Source organism: Aulonocara sp. 'chitande type north' Nkhata Bay, linkage group LG8 (assembly GCF_057382095.1).
Source record: "Aulonocara sp. 'chitande type north' Nkhata Bay isolate Kocher_YH1m ecotype deep benthic linkage group LG8, A_spYH_male_GT1.1, whole genome shotgun sequence".
NCBI classification, from domain to species: domain Eukaryota; kingdom Metazoa; phylum Chordata; class Actinopteri; order Cichliformes; family Cichlidae; genus Aulonocara; species Aulonocara sp. 'chitande type north' Nkhata Bay.
Window position 1 is genome coordinate 6,937,099 of NC_141351.1, and position 22,908 is coordinate 6,960,006.

Genomic DNA, 22,908 nt, shown 5'->3' on the forward strand with positions numbered 1-22,908 from the left:
CATCAATAGTCACTTCTCCTAACCAGGAGACAAGTGAATATATTATGTAAAGAGTCCTTTTTCTCAGTCCTGGGGTTGTAACACCACAACCTCCTCAGTCCGTAATCAGAGAGTGTCTATTTGACAATAACCAAAATGTCTTTGGAGTGTCTTTGTGAATGCAAACAAAAAAAAACCAAGGGTATTAGCTGGCCAGCAAAATAAAGAGAGTGTATGGCACCGAGTGCGGGCGTGTGTGTGAGTACTTCGGTCCAAATAATCAAGGTCCGGATGGATGAAGGGATGGCAGCCGCTTGTCCTTTAATGGCACCAGCGAGACAGCACAGCAGTAAGGCAGCACAGCAGCGAGGCCTCTGGCAGGAGAACGAACAATAGTCTTTTTTTAAGGCTACTGCAGAAGGAGATATTCCCCGCTAGCTCACCCAAGCTTGCTCTCTGGCACAGCTACAAGCCACGTGAGCTCATAACCCTATAGTGACATACGAACTTGGCTACTAACGTCCGCTTAGCATGGCGGCTAATTGTCGAGCTTGCTAGCTTAGCCTCGATTAGCACCTTAATAACCATTACTACACATCACATCATAGCAAACACACGATAACACATGGAATACTATAATATACATACGAAACAGATTTTTACCTGGCAGGAGAATGAACAATAGTCTTTTTTTTAAGGCTACTGCAGAAGGAGATATTCCCCGCTAGCTCACCCAAGCTTGCTCTCTGGCAAAGCTACAAGCCATGTGAGCTCATAGCCCCTCCCGCTAGGATGTACTACCACAGTCGACTGTCGTAAAGCAGCCGCAAACCAATAGCAATTAAAAAAAAACAACAACCTCAAAATCATTGAAGAACATTTTATAACACCCAATATAGATATATACATATATACTGAATATCACACAATATCAGATAACCAAATTAACACTGGGTTACACCACCACTTACTACAGACACCGATGCATGTTTGTAATAGTCTGTTAATTTAGACTGAAAGAATATACAAACAATATTAACTCACATTATATATGTTAATTACTAATTTGCTTATCACATAATTTCGGTTACCATTAGCTGACTGGAGCCTAACATTGGCCTTTCATGGTTTTCGATAAACAGCCCACATACCTGTAAAATAACAACAGCCCAGTAAAAGTCCACATATATAAAGGGTCTAAACTCTTTCTCACTGGTGTGTTAGCTTTAAAATCTTATTTACTTTCAACTGTAAAACTCCAGATGATAGTAGATTTTCCAAAGCGAGAAACAAAATGGCGGACAGTGCAGCCGATTTTTCCTTTCCAGGGGGCGGAGCTTGAGGATAAAACGCGACTAACATGTGAGTGAGCGCTTTGTTTAGACCCCAAAATGGCGGATCGGGCCAAAATCCTTTCCACGCCCACCCCCGTGACATCACACTCCAAAGCCCTATGACATCATATAGATCAAAGGCATGTGATCCATTCAAAAGGTATAAATAGGGGTGAGAACTGCAAACTTTTAGTCAGTTTATTCGCAGCACTCGTGTTCGCAGCATTCAAACATAAACCTGAGAAACATTTTGAAACAGTTGGATCATTTACACAGTTGTTTTACTAAGATTCCAACATGTCTCAGAGAAAACACAGCAAAAAACAACAAGCTTACACTGGCCCTCTGCTCGAGGGTCCATCCATCCAAAGGGCATTAGCTGAAAGTAGGCAGGAAAACCAAAATCTACACAACATGATTGAACAAATCCAGGCAGAGAAAATTCAGCTTGTAGAGAAGTGCAGACACATGGAGGCCCTAAATAACCAGTTGGAAGAAAGGCATAATGAATTTGTCAAGAACCAACGAGAAAAAGAAAATAATCGAAGGCAGCCCAATGTGGATAATATAAATGAGGGCTGGAAAATACTATTTAATCGAGCACAGGAGAAGATTTTAAACTTGATGACAGAAAACAAACACAACCGTGCTGAATTAAGACAAATGTCCCACCTGCTCGAAGAAAAAGAAGATATTAATCAGGAGCTCTGTGGGAAACTCGAAGACACTGAGTTTAAGAACCTGGAGATGGAAGCAAAACTTGATGAAGCCCAGGAAAAAAACAAAGAGTTGCTTCAAGAGAAGAAACAACAGGAAAGAAAGGAGAAAAAAATGGAATGTAAACTTCAGACCATGAAGAAACAAAACAAAGTCTTGCAAGTAAAGCTTAACGAAGCACTGCACAGAAATGCAGAAATGTTTCACGATGAAAGTCTCATAAACCAGCAAGACGAAGAAAATAAAAATACACAAAACCTGCCCGGTGTAGATATTGTAAATAAGGGCTGGGAAATAATCTTTATTGAAGATCCGCAGCATATTGCAAGCCTGATGACAACAAACAAGCAGAACTGCGACCAGTTAAGAAAAATGTCCTACCAGCTTCAACAAACAGAAGCTATTAATCAGGAGCTCTATGGGAATCTCAAAGACACTGAGAACAAGAATCTGCAGCTTCACCTAAAACTTGATGAAGCCCTGGAGAAAAACAAAGAGTTTCTTCAAGAGAAACAGCAACAGGAAAAAATGCAGAAAAAGACACAAGTTATTCTCCAAGACTTAGAAAGGAAAAATCTACAACTACACGCATGTTCTAATGAAATGAAGGAGAAAATCATGGAACTAGAAGGAGAAAGGGAAAAACTGATAAAACAACACTCAGGCGCGCAGCACATTTGCAATGAAATGCTAAGCAAGAACTCAGAGCTTGTGGAACTTTCTAACATCATAAAATACAAAATTGATGAAATCCTGAGAAAGAACACAGAGCTCGAGGGACAGAATAAGAACTTAAACTACAAATACAGTGAAATCCTAAAGAAGAGCACAGAGCTTGAGGAACTTCATAACAACTTAAAATACAAAAACAAGAAAATGCTCAAAGAAAACACAGAGCTCGAGGAAATTAATAACAACTTAAAATACAAAAAGAAGAAAATGCTCAAGGAAAACACAGAGCTCGAGGAAATTAATAACAACTTAAAATACAAAAAGAAGAAAATGCTCAAAGAAAACACAGAGCTCGAGGAAATTAATAACAACTTAAAATACAAAAAGAAGAAAATGCTCAAAGAAAACACAGAGCTCGAGGAAATTAATAACAACTTAAAATACAAAAACAAGAAAATGCTCAAGGAAAACACAGAGCTCGAGGAAATTAATAACAACTTAAAATACAAAAAGAAGAAAATGCTCAAGGAAAACACAGAGCTCGAGGAAATTAATAACAACTTAAAATACAAAAAGAAGAAAATGCTCAAAGAAAACACAGAGCTCGAGGAAATTAATAACAACTTAAAATACAAAAAGAAGAAAATGCTCAAGGAAAACAAAGAGCTCGAGGAAATTAATAAGACTTTAAAGTGCAAAAACAATGAAATGCTCAGGGAAAACAAAGAGCTTGAGAAACTTAATAACAACTTAAAGTGCAAAAAAAAATGAAATTCTCAGGAAAAACAGAACTTAATAACAACTTGATGTCCATACCAAGTGCTTCTGACCACTCCAACTGCCTGCAAAATTATTATTTAAAATTATTTGGACAGTTTAAGTGTATTAGTTGACATCAAAGTGACTCTTTAAATTGGCTAACAACAAACGATTCAAACAAGCTAATTTATTTCACATCCAATGAGTCACTTTAAAAATCCCACGACCGGTCGAGGCAGATGGCCGTCCCTCACTGAGCCTGGTTCTGCCGGAGGTTTCTTGCTTTTAAAAGAAAGTTTTTCCTCCCCACTGTCGCCGAGTGCTTGCTCAGGGAATTGTCAGATTATTGGGGTTTTATTTATTTTTTGTCAACTAATACACAACTCGGGGCTCGCAAAATCTCTAGCCCGACGTCCCGGAGCTAGCGATATCTCCGGTCGGGCGACCAAAATCTATCTCAGCCCCGGCGATTTTGCGAGCCCTGCGATCTTATTGGGCATTCCAAATTGATTTTTTTTTTATTCATTAATAAAGTCCTACAAAGATTATATTGTGAATATTGCATGTTTTCATTGTCACACAAATGTGTACATTTTCAGCCTAGACTGAAAACAAACTAATCAGTGGGATAAACATAAAAAAATTATTGTAATCGGTTGCACGAAATTAAGTTATGTTTGGTTAACCTTAGTTTTTATGTTATACCTGCACACATTTTTCTGGTAACATGAACATGACTTTGTTATGTTGTTGTTATGTTTTTCATTCCGGTCAAATATTTATAGAAACCACTTGTTTATCAGACATGAACTTTTTGTGTTAATTGTATTGGACTACTATGTGGTATAGTGACAAGATTATTTTATGGTAAGCTTATTTTATTTTATAACAAATTTCTAATATATAATATATAATCTAATATATAATTGAGTGTTCAATAAATAAAACTAAATTAAGGCTGATCTTACTGTATGTACTGTACACTTTCTCTTCAATCAAAGAAATAAGCAAAACATTTTTGAACAATGACCTGTATCTTTGAAAATACTACACAGTTGTAACAATGGACTTTCAATTCAGGCTTCCAAAATATACATGAGTCATATTTGTACAATGCATCTCTTGAAAAACATTCCACAACATTCCTCAAAGTTATCTGCTGTAACCTGAATTCAACATTGTGGGGCCTTATGACATCGCGCTTATGTAAAAAATAGTTTTTTAAATGTAAGAGCCATAAGGTAATATGGCAACAGGGGTGTAATTATTAAAATGACACAAAGAAGAGACTTAAAATAACATTATAACCCACAGGCACAAAACCAAGAGACCTAAACTGATTAGTATTGGCTTGCTTCTATCACTAAACATCACAATCACTATACTAGACGATGCAATCTGTTTGTAGCGGTGCACCTTGGGAAAAAAATTGCAAACTGGTGAAATTGGTGCAAGGCACCATTTCCATTGAGAAAAATGGACATTCAAAGTTTGAATTTTTTTTTTAAACGAGCCATGGCTTGAAAAGTGAAAACTTTACCAGTGCTGGCTTAAAAGAAAGGATGGCACATATTCGAAGAGGTAAACATGTTGTTCCCACATCATAACTGGAAAACTGTTCAATCGTACAGTCTGGTCCTGAAAACCTGGGCCTTCTTTGAAAGGCTGTTCCTTTTGAGCTCCATAACCAGTTTCTATAATACCTCGAAGGTATACTTTTCCAGTGGGTAGGTGAGGTTCAAAGTGTACATTAGTCCAAACAGCATTGCAGCTGCTAGGGTATAGTTATCCAAATCCTGCCAGACTCTCTGACCTTCAAGGATTATCCCGATGTCCTCAGGGGATAATCCTGCCATCTCTTGACTTTATGATGTAAATTCCCATGGTTGTTTCCTTATTAGATCGTTGGATAATGGCTTCATCTGTGGCCTAGAAAATGCAGAATTCCGAAATTTAATTAAACAGAACACTAGTCAAAGAACATTATACCAAATCTTATTTTAATCTGTGTCACTATTCCAAAAAATGTTAACATTAACACATTAGGTGAACAAAAATGGATTCATTACAGCAACTGATTTGAGTCCTCAGAATGCTTAAAAAGGTAATGCATGAAGTGAAATCTCCATGCAAAGAAGCAGAATACTGTCAGAGCATAGAGAGGTGTTCAACTATGAACTCCACACACAGTTCTAATGCAGGTAAAACAAAAAAAAAAAAAACGCACCCATGGTAAATTGTGAAAATCCCAGGTGATTTTCAACATACTCCTGGCATAGAGTGACAAGCAGCATTTTGTTAAAATTATTATTTTCCCTAAAGTGTATACACAAATTAATTTTTTTCTTACCTGGGCCATGGGCTCCAGAATGTTCTGAAGTCTTCTTCCTATTTGTCCTCCTCGCCTTTTGAAGACCTTTATTAGTTTGTCAGATAGCACATCTATCTGCGAGAGTAATCTGGACTGCAGTGGCATGGTGGTAATGCGCTTAAACTCTGCATTTATCTAAAAAGAGAAGTTGTCACATAAAAATGCTGTCAAAATGTCAAATCTCACAAGGTTACATCCACACAAAGTTGTTATTTTTTGTCATATTACTATTTATTAGCTATGGGTCCCATGTTGCTGAGCAGTTCCATAGTTGCCCTTACTTCCATACCACCCAAAGCCTGTTTGCAACCACAGCAGTTGCCTCCTTCTGGCCATTTTGCAGTTCTGCCAAATGACCCAGAAACTACATCTATTATTGTCATATACACATCGAGGTCTTTCATTAATACTTAGTTAAATTAGTTAATTTGACCTTTCCAGAAAATTTACCTTACAGAATGTGAGATAACATATGCAAATCTTCACTAGTAAATAAAATAATGTTATTAAAACCTTAACTGTAACACCTCTACGTAACAGCGCTAGAGAATTGTTCTGAAGCAACACCAATCTGCCCTTCAGCAGGGATAAGCACCATATACCGATACAGAAAAAATAAATTTAACATATTTATATTGTCATTATTTTTATCTCTTTAAGCCCTCCTCTCAGTCTGTCTATAAATCAGTTAAAATAATTTGTTTTTGTGTGTACAGTACATTACATTCACTGCCCCAGAACATGAAATAAAGCCCCACGTCATGCACTTCCTCTCCTAATGAGTACTGCATAGGTGTCATGCCCTAAATAGACCCACTTTAGACCCACTTACTGTTTTCTGTTATTTTGATATGACTGGTTTTAAAAAACTGAACATCCTTCTAAAACAAGTGAAAGGCGTGAGACTTAATTATGTTTAGACCAAAAATATAAATGATTCATGTTGGATATATTTACTGTATTTTTACTAATTTAACAACCTCATCATTGCATTAGTCGCTTTATGCTATAGCATTACGCTTACATTAGCTTGAAGCTCAAGGTCGTCATTTTATTTAATTTCTTTTTCTGGGCTTACAAACAGGACACACAACATTTAGATAACCGTTACACTGAATCTTGGGTCTGTGTTGAGTCTTCCAGCTGCTGACTACAGAAGCTAGACTGACCTTTCAGCATGTTTATAGCGGCTGTGGCTATGTGCTGGTAATGTTACCGTGTGTGAGCAGTCACATTGGCAGCAGACATGTTTCAACAAACTAGTCATATCCCGGCCCTACATTAGCTTGTTTAATGGTTAAGACACAGCAGGTACCACCACTTACTACAGACACCGATGCAAGTTTGTAATAGTCTGTTAATTTAGACTGAAAGAATATACAAACAATATTAACTCACATTATATATGTTAATTACTAATTTGCTTATCGCATAATTTCGGTTACCATTTGCTAACTGGAGCCTAACATTGGCCTTTCATGGTTTTTGATAAACAGCCCAGTAAAAGTCCACATATATAAAGGGTCTACACTCTTTCTCACTGGTGTGTTAGCTTTAAAATCTTATTTACCTTCAACTGTAAAACTCCAGATGATAGTAGATTTTCCAAAGCGAGAAACAAAATGGCGGACAGTGCAGCCGATTTTTCCTTTCCAGGGGGCGGAGCTTGAGGAGAAAACACGACTAACATGTGAGTGAGCGCTTTGTTTAGACCCCCAAAATGGCGGATCGGGCCAAAATCCTTTCCACGCCCACCCCCGTGACATCACACTCCAAAGCCCTATGACATCATATAGCGTGCATGCAGATCAAAGGCATGTGATCCATTCGAAAGGTATAAATAGGGGTGAGAACTGCAAACTTTTAGTCAGTTTATTCGCAGCACTCGTGTTCGCAGCATTCAAACATAAACCTGAGAAACATTTTGAAACAGTTGGATCATTTACACAGTTGTTTTACTAAGATTCCAACATGTCTCAGAGAAAACACAGCAAAAAACAACAAGCTTACGCTGGCCCTCTGCTCGAGGGTCCATCCATCCAAAGGGCATTAGCTGAAAGTAGGCAGGAAAACCAAAATCTACACAACATGATTGAACAAATCCAGGCAGAGAAAATTCAGCTTGTAGAGAAGTGCAGACACATGGAGGCCCTAAATAACCAGTTGGAAGAAAGGCATAATGAATTTGTCAAGAACCAACGAGAAAAAGAAAATAATCGAAGGCAGCCCAATGTGGATAATATAAATGAGGGCTGGAAAATACTATTTAATCGAGCACAGGAGAAGATTTTAAACTTGATGACAGAAAACAAACACAACCGTGCTGAATTAAGACAAATGTCCCACCTGCTCGAAGAAAAAGAAGATATTAATCAGGAGCTCTGTGGGAAACTCGAAGACACTGAGTTTAAGAACCTGGAGATGGAAGCAAAACTTGATAAAGCCCAGGAAAAAAACAAAGAGTTGCTTCAAGAGAAGAAACAACAGGAAAGAAAGGAGAAAAAAATGGAATGTAAACTTCAGACCATGAAGAAACAAAACAAAGTCTTGCAAGTAAAGCTTAATGAAGCACTGCACAGAAATGCAGAAATGTTTCACGATGAAAGTCTCATAAACCAGCAAGACGAAGAAAATAAAAATACACAAAACCTGCCCGGTGTAGATATTGTAAATAAGGGCTGGGAAATAATCTTTATTGAAGATCCGCAGCATATTGCAAGCCTGATGACAACAAACAAGCAGAACTGCGACCAGTTAAGAAAAATGTCCTACCAGCTTCAACAAACAGAAGCTATTAATCAGGAGCTCTATGGGAATCTCAAAGACACTGAGAACAAGAATCTGCAGCTTCACCTAAAACTTGATGAAGCCCTGGAGAAAAACAAAGAGTTTCTTCAAGAGAAACAGCAACAGGAAAAAATGCAGAAAAAGACACAAGTTATTCTCCAAGACTTAGAAAGGAAAAATCTACAGCTACACGCATGTTCTAATGAAATGAAGGAGAAAATCATGGAACTAGAAGGAGAAAGGGAAAAACTGATAAAACAACACTCAGGCGCGCAGCACATTTGCAATGAAATGCTAAGCAAGAACTCAGAGCTTGTGGAACTTTCTAACATCATAAAATACAAAATTGATGAAATCCTGAGAAAGAACACAGAGCTCGAGGGACAGAATAAGAACTTAAACTACAAATACAGTGAACTCCTAAAAAAGAGCACAGAGCTTGAGGAACTTCATAACAACTTAAAATACAAAAACAAGAAAATGCTCAAGGAAAACACAGAGCTCGAGGAAATTAATAACAACTTAAAATACAAAAAGAAGAAAATGCTCAAGGAAAACACAGAGCTCGAGGAAATTAATAACAACTTAAAATACAAAAAGAAGAAAATGCTCAAGGAAAACACAGAGCTCGAGGAAATTAATAACAACTTAAAATACAAAAACAAGAAAATGCTCAAGGAAAACAAAGAGCTCGAGGAAATTAATAACAACTTAAAATACAAAAAGAAGAAAATGCTCAAGGAAAACAAAGAGCTCGAGGAAATTAATAACAACTTAAAATACAAAAAGAAGAAAATGCTCAAGGAAAACACAGAGCTCGAGGAAATTAATAACAACTTAAAATACAAAAAGAAGAAAATGCTCAAGGAAAACACAGAGCTCGAGGAAATTAATAACAACTTAAAATACAAAAAGAAGAAAATGCTCAAGGAAAACAAAGAGCTCGAGGAAATTAATAACAACTTAAAATACAAAAAGAAGAAAATGCTCAAGGAAAACAAAGAGCTCGAGGAAATTAATAAGACTTTAAAGTGCAAAAACAATGAAATGCTCAGGGAAAACAAAGAGCTTGAGAAACTTAATAACAACTTAAAGTGCAAAAAAAAATGAAATTCTCAGGAAAAACAGAACTTAATAACAACTTGATGTCCATACCAAGTGCTTCTGACCACTCCAACTGCCTGCAAAATTATTATTTAAAATTATTTGGACAGTTTAAGTGTATTAGTTGACATCAAAGTGACTCTTTAAATTGGCTAACAACAAACGATTCAAACAAGCTAATTTATTTCACATCCAATGAGTCACTTTAAAAATCCCACGACCGGTCGAGGCAGATGGCCGTCCCTCACTGAGCCTGGTTCTGCCGGAGGTTTCTTGCTTTTAAAAGAAAGTTTTTCCTCCCCACTGTCGCCGAGTGCTTGCTCAGGGAATTGTCAGATTATTGGGGTTTTATTTATTTATTTGTCAACTAATACACAACTCGGGGCTCGCAAAATCTCTAGCCCGACGTCCCGGAGCTAGCGATATCTCCGGTCGGGCGACCAAAATCTATCTCAGCCCCGCCCGTCGGGTTATCATATAGCCCGACGGGCGATTTTGCGAGCCCTGCGATCTTATTGGGCATTCCAAATTGATTTTTTTTTTTATTCATTAATAAAGTCCTAAAAAGATTATATTGTGAATATTGCATGTTTTCATTGTCACACAAATGTGTACATTTTCAGCCTACACTGAAAACAAACTAATCAGTGGGATAAACATAAAAAAATTATTGTAATCGGTTGCACGAAATTAAGTTATGTTTGGTTAACCTTAGTTTTTATGTTATACCTGCACACATTTTTCTGGTAACATGAACATGACTTTGTTTGTACATTTTCAGCCTACACTGAACATGTGTGTTTGTCTTCTATTCAAAATCAAACATTTTAGTAGCATCTACTGTATTAAAATATGGCAGATGTTTTACTCTGATTACACAAACTTTATGTAGGAGTAGGTTATTTGTAAATTTGACCTCTGACCTCACAGAGATACAGGATGACAGGATATGTGATATTAGAATCCACATATATTGGTATATAATCTCCTAAATGTTGCCAATGGCAGTAAGGAACATAGCTCTAAATAACATTATCATCTTTTTGACCCTCACTATCCAGTTGTTCAGTCTGACGTCACTAGCCGTGTCTGGACCTAAACTCCGCTGCAGGTCCATATATCAAGCGATCACTATGGCATTACTGAGAGTTGAAAAACTGTCTGTAATGGGGACCAGGGGTTCCATTACCTGGTTGGTATTGTTAATAATAAATTGTTGGATTGGGAATTTAAAATGGGGTAATAAAGAAAACACATTAGTTCTTATGGAGTCTTTTATTAGGTTATTTGACATACAATTAAATTGACAGCTTGTAACAGAAAAGAGACAGTGGGACTGGCCATTAGTGATGGGACGTTCTGTATCGAGGCTTCGGAGCGTGTGTCGAGTAATGGAGGGGGCGTTTCCGCGAAGCGCGTATCGAGGCTTGCTTCATTTATGGGAGGAGCTGAAAATGATGACGTCCGAAGCCGCGCTGCCCGGCTGTACCACGTGACTGGTTCATGAAGTGGTTCGAACTTTGCCGCGAGATATGACAGCGATATAAACCCCTCAGACTTCATTCAAAAATGTGGGTGTTTGATGGAGAGTTGCGGTTAGAGAGAGTTTGGAGACAGTTTGGAGGTTTATGAGAGTGAGGAGAGAAAGTCAGGAGAGAATGGAGCCAGCTAAGAAGAGGAGGATGTCCTCCCCTGTGTGGGAACATTTTGATCTTATTCCTCCCAACAAGGTATGTAAATTTCTACAGAAGATGTATTTTCATAATACTGATGGTGCAATACAATTTATGTTGAGCTGTCTTGACTTTTGTACAAGGTGAAGTGTTTTCTATGTGCCAGGGAGCTGGGATATAACAACAACACCTCATCCATGCTTAGGCACTACAGAGCTTTGCATGAGAATAAGGGGAACACCGATTGTGGAGCAAGACCAGGTGAGCCATCAAATGCAATGATAATATAGCATGCAGTAATGTTACTAAATGATATAACAATATTATACAACTGTTATAAGTTACGTGTGTGATATTTATATTTGTGCTTTATCTTTATTGTCTTTCCTCAGGAGAACAATCTCAAATAGATGAAGACCTGGTTAGCATGGTGATTGAGGACTCCCAGCCATTTAGCATTGTGGAGGACAAAGGATTCAAAAGATTTGTTAAATCATTAAATCCTAGCTATGTTCTCCCCACTAAAAAGGTCATAAAAGCAGTGAAAATGTAGTTTTTATAGAATAAAATGTGAACGGGCAGGACTGAGGCTCAGTGTGTAGCTGTCCATACCTCAACGTTACAAAAGCACAACTACTGTCCACACCCCAACCACACCTCACCTCACAGTAAATGATCATTTCCATTTCAAGCATTTCCAAATAATCATTTCCCATACTGCCACTATAAATATACACAGTATACTGCCATCACTACAATATACATGTTTTACACACTCCTTTTGTTGTTGACATTTACAGGCTGTGTGCAAAATGCCACTCTCTTCAAATTCATGCCAGCTATTATTTTTACGTCCAGTAGGTGTCCTGCTAGAGCAAATGAAGCTTCATGAAGCTTCGCGTTGGGGTGAACCAATTGGATGAAAAGCTTCAGTGCTTCATGGGGCTTCATCTGCCCATCACTACTGGCCATCCTACCTGTGTCGGAGAAGAGCCAAAGTTAGAGCTGCTTGCAGTTAATCATTTATCAATAACCTAAACATATGTGAAATGAGAACTTGTAAAGGTACTCACCTGTCCTGGTTGCTTCTTGCAGGATGTGGAGCAAAAGAGTGAAAGCGGCTCAATCACCTGTTTAAGAGCTCTTGGAACAGACCAGTGTGCCGGGTTAGGGAGTGTGGTTAAAGAGGGTTTTAATTTAGATAGAAATGGGTGAAGCTTATGTTATTGGTTTGTTTATAGTATGTGTTGGAAATATGTATATGTTTGTGATGTGCTTTAATGTTATTGTACGTGTGTTTGTGTGGAGGGTTATGTGTTCATTTTGATTAGTTAACCCCCATACTTGGGCTATTCCAGATGCTCACCTGAAAAGGTAGAGTATAAAAGGAAGCCATTTTGTTTAGTTGTAGTCAGTGTTTGTGCTGTTATCATGCGCCTTCTTTAATAAAGTGCCAATCCATCGATGTCTTTTACTCCAGTCTCGCGTCATATTATTGGACAGAACCTATGACCGCCGGCCAAAACTGACACTGTCTAAAGTCTTTCATCTTTAATAAAATGATCAGCGTTCTGCTCTACCAGGTGTAACAATTGAGTTTGGCATCCAGGCATCCATGAAAACCGAATTTATGACATTTAACGGAGTTAGAAGTTAGCAGGGAGTTAGCTCGCTAGCTTCTATCTAAATACAATATAGCATGTCCTGACTGCGGGGTTTTGGAAACAAATTAAAATGTACAGCTCTGTTATCACTTCCAGCATAAATGAAGACAGAAAACTAAACAGCAGTGACGTTTGTAGGGTTACTGAAGTTGGGCTAGCTGGTATTGAAGAAAATATAATCTGAATCAAACATTATTCAGCTTTAAATATTGTTCAGCTTTAAAGTTACTGTGCAACTGTGTAATAAAAATGTGTGCTCACGACTTTGGCCTTGAGAGCGATAAGAAGCGAAGAGACTAGAACACCCAAGGCCGCTTTCCTTTTATGGAGTTGTTTTTCTGCTAATGCAGCACTTGCCTCACAACCCCCTCCTGTAAGTTTTAGAGAATATATACCCATCCTCACAGCAAATATTTGGAATCTCTTGATGTGAGCTGTTTTTGAGAGGTTGTCTCTGTCTCAATAAAAGTTCACTGATTCCCCATCTGCAGCAGGTGTCCGGTTGTCTTCATTCTCCGCCAGCCTGGTTAAGTCAATTCCTCCTTAACATCTAAAAGAACCTATTTAATGAAGGAAGACGGGTTCACTTTGTGTTTAATATTATTCTATTGCTGTTGTTGTTTTTTTTATATCCTTCAATTGGCGTCACGAACAGGATCCGCTCCAGGTCAAACTGGAACGGGAGGGAGGACATCGGCCGTGGTCTGAGTGAACGGAGTTTGGACAAAAGCTGTGTACACACAAAAAACAAGGTAAGCAGACCTTTTATTTCTGCTATATTGAACATTATAAAAATACTTAGTGTCCAAACTCCTAGTAATTCATAACCAAAATTGTCTGGCTTACTTAAGGCTTGTTGAGAATCAGACAAGTGAATAAGAGATAAGTGAATAAGAAATAAGTGAATAAGTGAATAAAGATAAGAGTGAACTGAGGTCTGACCACGGTTGCAGCCGACGGGTTTGCTCTCCGGTGTCGGATACATACCTCAGCAGGTCTGGGACCTTGAAAGGGTTTATTAGTAACGCCTTTCTAAACAAATTAAAAGGTTAAAGGCCTTGAGAATATTTTTTAGTAATATTCTCTAAACTACAGAAGGGTTAGGAAGGCCCAGAGGACTTTATTAGAAAAGATCCTCTAAAACTTAAAAAAGAGAAGTACTGGTTGGAGTCCATAGGAGGGGTCCCTTTGATCAATAGGAGAAAACGGATCTCTTCTTAAAACCCCGATGATTTTAGTGTTTTAAATGTTTTGATGTTCTGTTTGATATTGGACACACATAAATACACGCTGAATGCTTGCTGTGGAACACTGGGCAGGACATTTTGGTTCTCCGTTGTTCACAGATTACACAATTAAAGGAACTAGGTTCCTCTTTGGGTTAAAATAATACACCACACATAGAATTTTTTACACATTTATTACATACATAAGGAGGGTAATGAGTGACTGCAGGTAATGTATGAAGTGTGAATGAGACGTGTGAACAAGGTGACAACCAACTAGCACCCCTATCAGGAAGCTCTAGGCAAGGTTACCCGCCAGACTCCGGTTTGGTAGAAGCTTGGTAACACCTGAAGGGATATTTCAGTGCTGACTCACCTTTAAAGCAGCGCCCCAGCTGATTAGTGCCTAACAGAGGCAGAAACCCAGCTGGCCCAAATTCTCCTTTAAAAGCAATAAAAGAACACTCCTCCATTGACAGTAAAATGGATGGAGAATTAGATCGAGATATGTCTATGCGGGCCCGTGTGTAAATAGAACATAAATTACCGGTGTGTGTAAACAAAGTGTAAAATAGTGGTATAAACTGTCTGTTGAATTTCTCCTGAGTGTTGAAAAAAGGAAAAACTCTTTTCTGCTCTCTCTGAGAGAGGGGCTGTGTGTGTGAGACAGGAAGTGTGCATGCCCATAGAAGGAAAGAGATGAGGTAAACTTTGTGCAGATAGACCGAAGTAAAAAAAAAAAAAAAAAAAAGGAAAAGGATCTCTCTCTGTCTCTGTGAGAGAAAAAAGGTGGGGGCCGAGTGAGCCCGCGGGGCCGAGCGGGTCCGCGGGAGCGAGCGTGTATGCTGTATGAGGAAGAAGGGAGTGAGAGGGAGCGAGTGAAAAGAGTAATCGAGTATTTGGTGATTTTTTTATTATTTCAGAGGCACTGGGTAAGAGTTTTGACTTTAGCTGTGAGAGTTGTGAAAAGAGCAGGTTTTTCTTTTGTTGTAGACTGTGAGTAATCGGTGTTTTTCTGCCTATTGTGCTGCGTGGAAGACACAGAAGTGTAGAAATGTTTGTGGTTTATCTTTGTTTGACGTTTTATATAGAGTTGGTTGATTCAGGGTGATTTCTCCCGTTTAAGGGAGGAGTTGCATTGTGGTTATGTTAAAGCTTTGCTGTAGGGGTATGTGTGTGATTTTGTGCTGGCTTCGCATGTTTAAATGGATGCATAGAAGTTTGTCAGTGAGAAATTGTTATGGTGGGGTTTTAAAGTTAGTAAAGAGTCAAACAACGCCCGCTGTTTTAAAAAGGCCCAAAACATCATAAAAGACACCTCACATCCTGGCCACTCCCTGTTCGAACTGTTGCCCTAAGGCAGACGGTACAGGGCAATCAGAGCAAGGACTAATAGACTCAAACACAGCTGTTATCCAACTGCAATAACACATCTGAATACTACAAAAATGTCCACCATGCCACTCTTGTGTTAATCTATGCACGGTCTGAAGCATGACGGTGGGAATACTTAGTATTTTAAGTATTCTATCTATTTTATTGATTGAATTTTATTGTTTTTTATATTTGATATTACTAGGGATGATGCAATGATCGGGGACCATTCTTAATGTCGTCGGTCTCATGACAATGACAATAAAGTTTTTGATTTTGATTCTGATTCTGAAATACACCCTCCTCAAGAGTTCAATGATTTAGGCAGTTATGTTTATACAAATACTAAATGTATGTTTAGTGTCTTCATACAGGTGTTTTTTCTTAACCTGGAAGCCTGAGTACGGCAGCAGAAGACAGGCCAAGCTTTGGCTAAAATTCACGGCTGGACACCAGAGTTGTCCTCACCCCTCCCGGTAAAACAAAAAAGAGAGAATGTAGTTTGAGGCGGGTTTTTCTTGCTGAACTGCTCTGGGTGCTGTGTCCCTGAATCTCACCAGTGTTAACCTCTGGCGGAAGGCATGGAGAAAAGGAAAAGATGTTCCTGGTAAATCACTGAAACAAATAAAACCACACACAACCAGAGAAAGATATGAGAAGGGTGAGGAACAGACACATGTGCGTGTTAGAGACATGCCTCGTTTGAGAAAAAGTTAAAGTAACCCATATACAGACGCACCCATACATGCAATGAAGAAACAGCTTACATACATGTGCACGTACATGCAAGGTTAAAGTAGCGACACTTAACATACACCTGTTTTTAAATGATATAGTTTATACATTACTGACAATTAAACGCTTTGGGTTGCAGGACAACAACGTAACGTCAAAAGACAAAGACACTGGTCTGAGGATTAAGTGAGGACACGACAAATTTAGTGGTTAAAAGGGTCGACTTGGGACATGTTTTTGTTGATTGTTTAAGACAAATGACTACTGAATGATAGGAAATTCCTTTTTAGATTTCTAAACAGGATCTTAAGAATTTTAACACGTACCTGTGTTGTCCTGTCAACTTGAGGGGTTATGAGTTGATTATATGGTGAAAAAAAAAAAAAAAACAAAAACAAAAAAGGGGGGAGACGAGATCTCGTTGTTTCTCCCCTCTCGGGATAACACAGCCAACACAGCACAGCCAACACAACATCATTTTCCTGTTCGCCTGTTTTGTTTTGTTTTTGTTTTTGAGAGCCGAAGCTGACCTGGACTCCTACCCTCCCCTCTACCATCGTTGCCCTCTCCGCGACCATCTTTGACCCTTTGACCCCTGAAGGCCACAGCAGCTGGACTCACAACAACAACTTGAGGATGTCAACAGTGCTGCAAAAGAGTGATCTCATGCAGCAGAGACGGAGAGCATTAAACCTAAAGCCCGTTTCACTACACGGGGGAAATTCCCAGGCTGCGTCAGCTGACAGAGCTGTGACGAGACGCGCATTAAGCCCGGAGGAAAAGGGACGGTGAGCAGAAGGATGCTGACCTCTGAGAAGAGCCGAACAGCAGAGCTGCAGAAGGCCGTGGAGCAAAGTAAGGACAACATAAACAGACCCAAAGAGGAGGGGAGGACCCTAGGCCATGCGTCAGGCCGCTGGTTTACCTAAACTACAGAACAGGAAGGTGATGAACACAAACATATACCAACACACGAACACACACTTCTGCATGCGCCTACTTAGAATGAAGGGAAACACACACATGAACACTTATGCACTTGTTGAGGGAGTAAAAACTGATACATACCCATGCACTAAAATCAAAATGTTGATTTAATTTACTAAGAAGTGACACGCAATGCTCCAGCTGCTGCAATGAAGAATGCTTTACTGACAAAGGCTCAATGCTGCACACAACAAAGTCAAATACAGAATTTGCTATAATAATAAGCCCAGAGGGCATTTGTGTGGTCTGGGGAGCAGAGTCCGGAGCGGTTTGGTTATGAAAATGATGCCCGTGCGAGATATCTGGGGCTTAAGGCCTCGACTTAATTGTTTACTCTACACTAAAAAGAAAAGAAAACACTCTGAGCAGTGGTGCAGAGTGAAAACGAGGAATTAACAGTGTGAGTTTTATTTCAGAGCGCCACGTCATTGTGATGGAGATTTAATAAAGGAGGAACACACGGACAAAGAAGAAGAGAAGGGGGGGCAGCCCTTGAACGCGATTGCCTGAGGCATTAAAGTTCTGTACTAAATTCTGGTTTCCAGTGTGAGAAAAGTCACGCAGTGCCAGTAGTAGAGCTAGGTTGAGTGATGATTCTAAATTACTGTAAGTAAATCATCGTACACCGTTCAAGTTTCATGAAAACGGGGATCTAGACTTTGTTGAACCCTAGGCAATTTGAACAGGTAAAAGTCGAGTGACCAAGTAGCAGTTGAATAAAAGTCATTGAATAAGTGTTGAAATAAACTGGCAGAATTAAGAGAATTAAAACATTTCAAGAGCTCAACTTACTTAATGGTTCAATTTTGTTTCACGAACGCAAAACATATAGGTTTATGAATATGAAAAGGTTGAGGTGGTGTTGATTTGACTCTGTGTAGGTTTAGGTTGGTATTTTTATTGATGGGAAGAATATTCAGAGACAAGTCCTAAGACCCGGGCGTCTGCATTTTGTTTTTGTTATTTTTCATTTTATTTTGTTTTATATTTACTGATTTTTGTTTGTGAATCTTTTCTTTAAGCAGATCTGCACATCGGAAATTACAAGCATTACACGTCGGCGAGAAAATTGTTGTAAGTGAGTTTCTCCGCATTGAAATGGGTTCTGGAGGAAACACTTGTGGGGACAATTAGAAACGAGAGTCCCTGTTTAAAAAAGGATTCAGCGAGGTAATCCAAACTCAAGTTCTTGTTTCTTTTTGAGATGACGTCATTTTGCTGAGTGTGGAAACTAGATGCGACGACAGGTTTCACTATCAGCAAAGAACGGATGAATGGATGAAAGACTGGGAATAAAAACAAACGGACTGACTGGTAAAAGATGACAAGACTTGACCATGACTCAAGGTTAACCACCTCCACCTAGATAGGATAAAAGGGTGGATGAATTTATGTGGGTTTCTTTTACAGGAGTAGAAGGATGACAAAATATTCGAGGATGAGTGAACCTGTAAATGCCATTTTTGTGTCTTGTGTTGCTTACAGAGGTAACTGCGCAGCGTTACCATTTACATTTTCTTCCCTACAGGGTTACAGTTTTAATGTTTTTCTATTACAGGATTTCTGGGCGGATGTGTGAAGAAACGGTGTTTATAGGTTAGGAGTTGGGGATGCTATTACACTGTATTCTGGTGAGAGTGTTGGGGGAGACACACCCTGTCTTGAAAACTGTGATTCTTTTACAGGAAATGTTTTATAGCACCTATGGAATGAGGATGCCTGACTACGGTCAATGTGCTGCTAATGTTTGCTTTGCTTTGGTGAGAGGGGTGCAGTAGAAAACAGACAAGTGACATGACAACAAGTAATAATAACAGATAACAAATTTGGGGACAGTTTGACCTAGAGCCCACTAACTGGCCATTAGGGGCTCTCTCTCTCATTGCCCAAAGGGTGAATAAAGCAAATTGTGGCAATAATAGTGATTTAATGATTGGAGAAACCTGAACATGATACTTGTCTGTTGAGCTGAATCGTTTATTACCCTTATGATTTTCCGGTGGGACTATGAAGATTTTTTGGTACAGATTGCAGGTTGTTGCTCTTTAACTCCTAGAACACGCCCTTGGCGAGGTGGGGGGAACTGGACCACCTTTCTGTGCCCCATCATCCTCTATTAGACGACATCCAAGCTAAGTAAACATGTCTTGGCCCTTTCCCCCTGAAATGACAGGCAGGCAAAGATGTTGCGTCTTTGTTTGCTTCCTGGCCCTGGGTCTCATTCCCATTGGCATAATCCTGATCTGTGAAGGGCCCCCGACACTTCTGACACCTTCAAGTTCAAAAGCTTCGCCCCCTTCTGACAGTCCCAATCTGACAAATGTAGCCCCTAGGGTCTTGCCCACCACTTCCTCTCCAGTTTTACCATATTCACTTTTGAATGTCCTTAGCAGTTACCGTTCTGAGTTTATTTTACGGTTGATTTATTCTTTCACATTTTCACGTTTATATCTCTCATTATTATAGTATACTCTGCATTCTCCACATTTTTATCATTACTTATGCTTTTTGATTGCTGAGTTACAGGAACTGTTAATTTTGTGTCACTACCCTGGTTGCACTGACTCGTTGTATCCTTTTGTGCAGGACAGCTGTTACTGCTTTCATCGGGAACCGAGACTGCTTGCAGCCGACCCCTGGGCAGGGTGGTGCCTGGACTCTTTTCTCCTCATACATATAAAGACAAATGATAAGACCCGAGGAGTTTTTCGAGCCAGGCTTCGACACGTCTCTGTGTTCCTTTGAATGTTACTTATTTTTGTGTGTTGACCCATTTAAGATGGGTCAAAAGGGGGATTTGAAGAAAATATAATCTGAATCAAACATTATTCAGCTTTAAATATTGTTCAGCTTTAAAGTTACTGTGCAACTGTGTAATAAAAATGTGTGCTCACGACTTTGGCCTTGAGAGCGATAAGAAGCGAAGAGACTAGAACACCCAAGGCCGCTTTCCTTTTATGGAGTTGTTTTTCTGCTAATGCAGCACTTGCCTCACAACCCCCTCCTGTAAGTTTTAGAGAATATATACCCATCCTCACAGCAAATATTTGGAATCTCTTGATGTGAGCTGTTTTTGAGAGGTTGTCTCTGTCTCAATAAAAGTTCACTGATTCCCCATCTGCAGCAGGTGTCCGGTTGTCTTCATTCTCCGCCAGCCTGGTTAAGTCAATTCCTCCTTAACATCTAAAAGAACCTATTTAATGAAGGAAGACGGGTTCACTTTGTGTTTAATATTATTCTATTGCTGTTGTTGTTTTTTTTATATCCTTCAGTATATAATGATGTGTTACGTGACCGCTAGCGACACAGCTATGTTAGCATAATATAAACAAGCTACCTTTTTTTCCACTCGATAAAAGTTAACGTGAGTGTTCTCGGTGGTCATGAACAAATGTAATCGCATGGCAGGATGCTGTAAAAGAACCAAACTTCAGCCAGGAGGACAACTGAGATAATCCATCCACAATACGGGGTTAGTCATTCATATACTGCTGCATGGGCTGGGCTGTAGTTACATCCTAAGGTTTTAAAAACTGAGCTTAAATAAATGATTAGCGGTAATAAAAGCCGAGGGAGGTCAACAGTGATCACTGACTGTTTTAGGAGCTTTCTGAGATCAAATAGAAGAAAATACATAACATTAAACATGTTAACAACACAAAAGCCATATTAAACGCAGACTACTTTAGACCCGGAAGTAGGATTCGTCGCGTCATCACTGAACAACCGGATAGTCTGTATGACAAGTCAGAACAAAAGGTCGGAGGTCAAATGTGGCATCAAATCCTAATGCGGTACATTCTTATGTTGACAATATACACCACACTTGTAAGAAAGTTATAAGTTAAATTATAAGGCTTTTTATAAGGTCTTTCTCTATGAAAGCAGTTAAGATCATTATGCAAATACATAGCCTCAGTATATTGGGGTCTGGAATAAAACTAGAATGAATTAAAAATGTGTAATTAATTATTTAAAAATAGAAATACAGAGCATTTTAAACTAAGTCAATGTATATTTTAATTACTTATTTATATATCTAGTGAACTATTTCCTGACATATTCAGTTATTTTGCTACTCATCAGCAGCAGTGCTGTGCATCTTGCAAATTTCGTTATCGAGTAAATTAAGAGCAGTATTGCAGATACCGATACTTTTAACCTATAAAGGGAGCTTATGTAGGGGAGAGCAGTGTGTTATTATTTATGAGCTGAATCATCGTACATTTGCCAAGTTTGGAACACATTTTCATGAACACCAACACAACAATGTTGTAAGTTTAACAACCCACAGTAATATACTAGTTAACACAGTTTTCTTGTGTATTGATACTGTGGATTTTTAGAGACCTGAAATGTAAATGTGCTGTCTTTAAAGGAGTTTGGGTCAGCTTCTGTTGTGTAAGTTTGTTATAGGCTATAAAGACTTGGAATGAAAATATTTTTTAATAAAAAACAAGATTCAATTAAATTATCAACAAAATTTGAATGGACTCTTTGGTGGCTGAAACTCACCGCGCGTGATCACTTGTAATGTAAAGACAGACATGTGACCATTCTGTATCTGCAGGTGAATCAGTGAAGCTACATAAACATTTACATTAGCATAGCTTTCCAGCCATCATGGAAAACCCGGTAAGAACACAGTGGGGGGGTCGCTTGACATTCTAACTTTAAACCGAGGATTTTAAAAGTGTTTGGTGTAGGTTAAAGCAGTGCACCAGTAGGCTACATGTTTGACATCCACCACACAACTTTCACTGAATCACAACAACTGTGGATCGTCATTGATCGTCAGCATCCAGTGTTTTGATTTTTTTTTCTTAAACTTTATTAAACCACGATACAAAGTAACATAGCAATTAAAAAAAATCAGAAGGTGGGTTAGAAAACAAATGTGTTTGCTGATTAAGTTATTCACACCATCATAAAGCGCCTGTTCTTCTCATTAAAAAAGAAAAAGAAAAAATATTTTATTACTTTAATTTTATCAAAGCGGAAGTTTGACCGGTGTTGTGCCAAAAAGTGATTGTCTGCCAAAAACTGATTTCCAATGTTTCTGTGTATTTTTTATGTGTAATATCTTTACGTATGTTCGTAAATAGACTTCGGTGAACAGGGTTTACAAAGGGGTTATATAGAGAATTAAAACAATATCTGTTTTTCAAGTATCTTTACAACTCTCTGCTATTGTACTTACATTATAACCAATCCGGTCCTTTATCCCCACTTAAAATATTTTTACAGAAATATTGTAATATTTGCTGCCATTTCTGCTGTCCTCTTGGCCAACTTACTCTTACAAAAGACATTTTTAATGTTAATGAGATTTTTTTTAACTGGATAAATAAAGGTTATATAAAAGTCACTGCCAAAAACTGATTGCGGCTTCTACCTTGTTACACGAATGTTGTTTGTGGCTCAAGATGACTTTATGTCATCCATGAGGGATGCATTTGACATATGTTTCACATATTATAGCCCAACAAGTTACTTATAGCAGTTTAAATACGAGCAATCACTTTT

General features: G+C 38.7%; 2 protein-coding genes and 1 long non-coding RNA gene across 3 annotated transcripts; all 3 read left to right on the forward strand.

Moving 5' to 3' along the window:
• Positions 1 to 1,080: 1,080 nt before the first annotated feature.
• Positions 1,081 to 4,009, forward strand: LOC147322987 (uncharacterized). Its single transcript, XM_086303045.1, has one exon. The coding sequence runs from the start codon at positions 1,611 to 1,613 to the stop codon at positions 3,471 to 3,473; it is 1,863 nt and encodes a 620-aa protein (XP_086159171.1). The 5' UTR covers positions 1,081 to 1,610; the 3' UTR covers positions 3,474 to 4,009.
• Positions 4,010 to 7,694: 3,685 nt separating this feature from the next.
• LOC147322988 (uncharacterized) lies at positions 7,695 to 9,255 on the forward strand (the record flags this gene model as incomplete). The annotated part of the gene is made up of 1 exon (XM_086304874.1): positions 7,695 to 9,255. A coding segment is annotated over exon 1 (1,452 nt), but the record flags the coding sequence as incomplete, so codon positions are not given.
• A 3,971-nt stretch (positions 9,256 to 13,226) lies between these two features.
• LOC147322989 (uncharacterized) lies at positions 13,227 to 20,505 on the forward strand. The gene is made up of 2 exons (XR_015130695.1): positions 13,227 to 13,586; positions 13,716 to 20,505. It is a non-coding gene; the product is annotated as an uncharacterized LOC147322989 (long non-coding RNA).
• The last annotated feature ends 2,403 nt before the right edge of the window (positions 20,506 to 22,908 follow it).